Source organism: Leuciscus leuciscus, assembly GCF_965113295.1.
Source record: "Leuciscus leuciscus genome assembly, chromosome: 19".
Taxonomy (NCBI): domain Eukaryota; kingdom Metazoa; phylum Chordata; class Actinopteri; order Cypriniformes; family Leuciscidae; genus Leuciscus; species Leuciscus leuciscus.
Genome location: NC_138743.1, coordinates 4,961,790 through 4,967,789, shown reverse-complemented (window position 1 = coordinate 4,967,789; position 6,000 = coordinate 4,961,790). Strand labels below are relative to the sequence as shown.

Here is a 6,000-nt window from a genome sequence, read left to right as displayed (position 1 = left end):
ACAAGCACTTGACAAACAATTTTCCTTCACGGTTTGAAGCATTTCCTGTTTAAACAGGAACAAATTAGTTTATGTCGCTTTTATAAAATGCATGAAAGCAATAAAGACACTTTAGATTAATTTGTGGAGGATTTCTTGCCATCACCTTCACAGAAATGTTTCCAACTTATACAAGAATTTAGATTTCATGCACGGACTAGAAGTCGGCGTTTTCATTTCATCAGCCCTTTTGCTCCTGAAAAACCTTTATCAAATGACACCAGCAATAAATAAAAAAGGGGCACATGCCATATTTTCAGTAGTTTTATTGAAAAATGCCTCCTCTGTTTCAGAAATAAATAAGAAAATAAGGCTGTGGAATTCACAATGTGCAGTTGCAAACATGAAGCAGCAATACTATATCTATAGTCTTGCACGCAAATGCCAAAACTGCATTTGATATTGATAAAACAACAATTACAACAACTATATTCTGGATTAAAAAAAGGAAAACAAACAACTACAAATGAAAATTAAAAAAAACAAAAAACAAACATAATATACAGCACAGACATGCAATTCCACCTTTGGTAAAATCAGCTGTGAGGTTCAATCAAACATTCATCCATTATGATCAATATCTGATTTATAATATTGTGATGAAGGGCATGTTTTACTGCAGATGTTAACAAAAAAGACAATCTCTCAAGTGAACGCAGACAGAAATGGATAACTAATGTGTATTCATATGATACATAAATGATGATTGGTGAATATGCAGATGGCTGGAAGAGGCGATGATCTTTGGAAACCCTTCAATGTTAATAAATTATCAAACACCTTTCAACTGCACGCTGCGATGTGTGACACATTCAATGCGATTTTACAAGCGATGGAGTACAAGTGGAAGAGAAAGAAGCTATGAGGTTACATTAGGAGATTCATGCGTCTGATCTGCTGAATTCACACACGGTTCGAAGGGTTAAATTGTCTGTACAGGCCGTCGGGAACGTCAACAAACAAATAACATGAGCCAGTGAACTTCCGCTCCTTTTACCACGCTTTCCTTTCAGATCCCGTCTCAGGCAATGACCTCTTGCGCCGTTGGTTTGGTGAAATCTCAAAGTCTTCTTCTAGGATTGGGTCTATGCGCTCGGCATCAGGTGGAAACTGTTCTGCTTGGAGATACGGCAGTGGCCAATTGAGTCACTCAAGCAAAATACCATTGTTACCTTCCTCAATGTGCAAAGGGTTAGAAACTGCTTGTTGGGGAGTTTTAAATAGGTCAGTGCTTTATATATGTACTTGACACACAGTGGGGTCCAGAAGTCAGCGGGGTCCAAATTACATCAGCAGAACAATTTCATAATCACTTGATCTTGTTCTCCAGCACGATTGATAAGGTTGAAAATGATCAATCTCGTTAACTAGTTTAAAATCTTCTTCATTTTGCATCACTTTTTTTTTTCCCTGTAGCTCACGCAAAGGTCACGGGTTCGATTCCCAGGCAATACGAATGATGCCAACATAAATAGCTTGAATATAATCTAAGCAGCCTTGGATAAAGGTGTCTGCCAAATCCATAAAACTTGAGGAGGTATCAAATGAAAGATAAAAAAAAAAACGTTTTCAATGAGGTCTCAGGAGCTGTTTACACGACACTGTTTTCAACTAAAAACGGTTTTGGCGGTTCATTTGCATGACAGCTGCGGTTTGGGGGCCTGAAAATGCAAACTTCTGAGAATATGTTTCAAAGTGCACGTTTTTGAACACGTCGTGTACACTACAAAAACGTGAAAACAGTGATGTCATGTGCATGCATATTACGTGTTCAGGCGGGTAGTGTTCCTTTACAAGGTAACATTGCCAACTACTGGTCTGGCATGCATAATACAAACTTTTTAGTCGCTTTCTCTGATCCGTGTGAACGATTTGACAATGTTGTCACCTGTACGCCAAAAACCAAAAGACGTTTTTAGTACATCGTTGTCATGTATACATACCCTCAGACTTTTGGACACCACTGCTTGTCTGTGTGTGTGTCAGTATATACACACACACACACACACACACTCATACATAGACACTGTAAATTATGAGTATGAATACTAATGGTTGCTGATATGGGCAAGTTGGCCTGCCAAGCAAAAATATCAACATGAGAACTGATATCAGGAATTCAACCACACGCCTGTTCAGATATTCATCTAAACCCTTAACTTACAGCCAATTGAAAGAGACATGATCTTGCCAAAACAGAAACTAACCATGAGGAAATTAAAACTGGCAAGATAACTGTGTACATACTAAAAAAGAAAAAAAAAAGAAACATCCAGGGTCCGATTAACAAAAAGAGACGTGCTTCAAACTGGCCCTGAGCAAAAGTCTGTGAGATCACTTAAGGCAACTGGTAAAATAAGAGGCACTGGTGTGGGCATTCAGCAAGCAGTTGAGTCAAGCTCACTACAAGGGTTAAAAACTATTGCGTTTTAGTGGACTGGGATTCATTTACTAGGCACGATTAGTTTATTTACAGATAAACGAAAAACTCTTGGAGTTAACATGCTAAATGACAGTTGTTTTGGCTACAGATCCACCTGGTTAGTATTTGTTGTGGTTGCTGGTGTGTTTTTGCGTGTTTTGGTCATGCGTCTCCAGCCGACTGCAGCTTGTTTTCGGTTGTTTTGGCTGCCGTCACTGACGCCCGTGGCTGTGAGTTGTTGTTAGTACCCATCCGCAGATCGTAATCTCTGTTTGTTGCTTTTATTGTTTGTTTGTTTGCTTTCATTCAATAGTGTTCGCTTAATCATCTCCGTGGTGGTTATCCGCACAAAGCCCAATAAAATGTGATTTTCTCAGGATTTCAAAGTGTAAGCAGCACAGGTGGTTTAGAAAGTTTATGAACCTGGAACAGGTCAAAGAGGGTGTTAGAATTCTTCGCCAGACAAATCACAAACTGAAAATCAGCCTCTGATACTGTGATACTAAGTGAGGGTGAAGATCCGGAGCACATTTCATCCCAAAATCGAAAGACAGGAGAAAAAGATATGATATTTTACATAAAGAAAATGAAGCCAGTTTTTTAGGACAATTAAAGGAAAATCCTGCCATCATTTATTCTCACGTTGTTCTTTTGTGTTGAAAGACTATGTTAAGAAAACCACAATATTAATGCTGACTGAAGCTTTCAAGCTTCAAAAAGGGCCAAAAATATAAAATTACCTGGGCACTTTATTCCAAATCTTCTAAAGTCATATGAGAGCTTTGTGAGAAGTTCAACTCACAGATTTGATCGGTTTGTAACAACTTTCTTGATGAATTCTCAGTGCATAACAACTAAAATTATGGTCTGTTTCTCACATAAAGGTAGCATAAGTCTTTTGAAGACCTGGAATTATTATTCTTCTTTTTTTTTTTTGCTTTACCGAAACGAGAATGATTTTTTTTGCATTACACTACCGTTCAAAAGTTTGGGGTCAGTTAAGTTAATACTTTTATTCAGCAAGAATGCATTAAAAGTGACAGTAAAGACTTATACAATCTATTTCTTGAGCATCAAATCATCATATTAGAATGATTTCTGAAGGATCATGTGACACTGAAGACTGGAGTTATGATGCTGAAAATTCAGCTTTGATCACAGGAATAAATTATATTTTAATATATATTCTAATAGACGAAGAGAAAGCAGAAAAGACTTAACAACATAAAAATAAAAAAATCTACCAAGCTCAAACTTAATGCTTGGTAGCATTTAAGTCAAAATAAAGTCACAATGCAAAAAAAATCCTAAAGGTAAAAAAAAAGCTTCATTTTCTTTATCCAAAATGTATTCAAAATGTTCTTGATTTTTTTCTTCTTTTAATTTTGGGGTGAAATAGGACAGGTTTGGCAAGTTTCACCCATGATAATCTGCATTATTCTGCTGAGCATCATCTACTGCTCAGTTCATGCACTGCGTTACACTACACATGCCATTAATGTTACAGTATTTCTACTGTCATGCAACAGGCAGAGCTAGATCATGAGGGACGTACCTCTGTAACCCTGTCCGTTATATTGCATACCGACACACTGAGAGGAGTCACAGTAGCCGGGCGGGCCGGGCGGTCCACGTACACCGGCGACACCGTTGCGACCGGGCGGACCGCGAATGCCTGGAGAACCGCTTGAACCCGGAGGGCCGGTTCTGGACTCACCTGGTGAGCCTAAAGAAATCAGGAAAAAAATTGCCTCAGAAACAACATGTAACACTTTACGTGAAGCCTTTATGTACAGTGTGATGCATTATAAAGGTATTCATAATGTACATAGCAATGCATTGCATTTTTCATAAATAATTGTAACCAAAGTTAAAATGTGTTTTAATGCATTATACTTTTTAATAGTGCTATAATGCTCTATAACTGTGGTTACAATTATTTATTACATTATAGAATGCATTATAACAATGCATAATTAGTGCATTCAAATAGTTTTATAATGCATTAGATATAAAGGTGTCAAGTAAAGTGTTACCAAACGACCTTTAAATGTGAAATACAGTTTCTGTGATTAAAAAGTCCGTAAGAATTATGCCTGCTTAGCGTTTCATCATACAACACATAACACATTCAACAGCACTGTGTCTAAAAATAAAAGTGGCGGACATGAGATAAAATATAGCACAATCTCTAAGAAAAACAGGCCAGTAAATCAGAGATATTTCAAGGTTTTTCATGACCGTGAGCTACGCTAGGTAAACGAATAAATGTGCGCATGAAACATACCAGGTGGTCCAGTGGCTCCTCTCTGTCCTCTCTCTCCGATGCCTGGATTTCCTCTGTCTCCTTTCTCTCCAGATGGTCCTAATGTTAATGCACACAAACACAGAAATATAAGCCCAAACACAGACATACATGCATATCTGCATCGCAACACACTGCTAAACATGCTGTAAACACACAGGCCTGACATAACACCTAAGTGGTGGGTGCAGAAAATCAGTTTCAAATCAGGAACCTGCACTCGTAAAAAGAAAGGCTCCAAAAGTTTTTTTATATATAAATATTTTTTAGCAGCTATGCCATAGAAAAACCATTTTTGGATCCCCAAAGAACTTTTCAGGGAACAGTTCTTAAAATAACCCTTTTTTAAAGGGGCTTTCGCACAAGGTAGCCACTAAACTTCCCCCTAGGGCCATTGTCCTGGTTGCATTCACACCGCTAAAAGTAACTCTGAAGTGATATAAACGTCATTTATGTGCGCCATTCAACAACATCAACAACTGGAGGATGGAGGACGCCGTGATCGGAGCTGTGTTTTTGCAGTGTTTTGTGGGTTTCGTTAGACTGACGGCGATTTGATTTTGCCCTGCAGCTCAGGCTGGAAACCTGTACATTTATCCCTGCTGCTTCCTTTACAAATTTGCGGGAACCAATCACAAACTGGCTTATCCACCTGGCGCGCTATTGGCGGGTTTAATCCAATCCAATTCCAAAGCCGTTACGGCTCTGTCCAATTCCTTTTAACCTCTCGACGATGCACAATGGCTTATTTTTAGCAAACAACTCGCTCGAGTGGATGTAAATACCACTCACTTTCATGTTTTTTTTTTGCATAACCTGCAAAAATCGCTCAATGCCATTGCTTCTTCTGCAAACCGCTGATCAACACACATTTCCTGCCTGGAGTTTTCGCGCCGCTCTGCAAAGTACGTCACCCGGATCGTTGGTCTGATTGGTTGAAGGACTATCCAATTGCGTACAGACTCCTTTGAACTATGCCCACTGATCACGCCTCTTGTGCAGTAGAACATACAGAGCAGACTCCCCAGACTAATGTTCAGTCTTAAAAGATTGAGCTTGGTCTGGTGATAGCCAGACTAGGGTTTCGTGATAATGGAGATTGAATTTGTACTAGAGCAAAAAAAGGAGGGCTAAGAGACTAAATCTCCTATAAAAACTTGTGCTACACATCATCAAGGCTGAGAAAAGAACAACGTCGCAGACAGAGGCGACAGGTAAATGGCGTTAACATCAG

At 38.9% G+C, this 6,000-nt stretch overlaps 1 protein-coding gene across 5 annotated transcripts in view; it reads right to left on the bottom strand.

Moving 5' to 3' along the window:
• Positions 1-290: 290 nt before the first annotated feature.
• Positions 291-6,000, bottom strand: part of col12a1b (collagen, type XII, alpha 1b) — a 76,819-nt gene continuing 71,109 nt past the window's right edge. For 4 of the 5 annotated variants that reach the window (XM_082147100.1, XM_082147101.1, XM_082147102.1 and 1 more), the window contains 3 exons: positions 4,749-4,826; positions 4,017-4,187; positions 291-1,154 (listed from right to left, as the gene is read on the bottom strand). In XM_082147100.1, coding sequence (XP_082003226.1) covers positions 1,033-1,154; positions 4,017-4,187; positions 4,749-4,826 — 371 coding nt within the window. In that variant the 3' untranslated portion in view covers positions 291-1,032. Of the gene's footprint in view, positions 2,885-4,016; positions 4,188-4,748; positions 4,827-6,000 lie in introns of all 5 variants that reach the window. The other variant, XM_082147104.1, reaches the window with a different exon arrangement.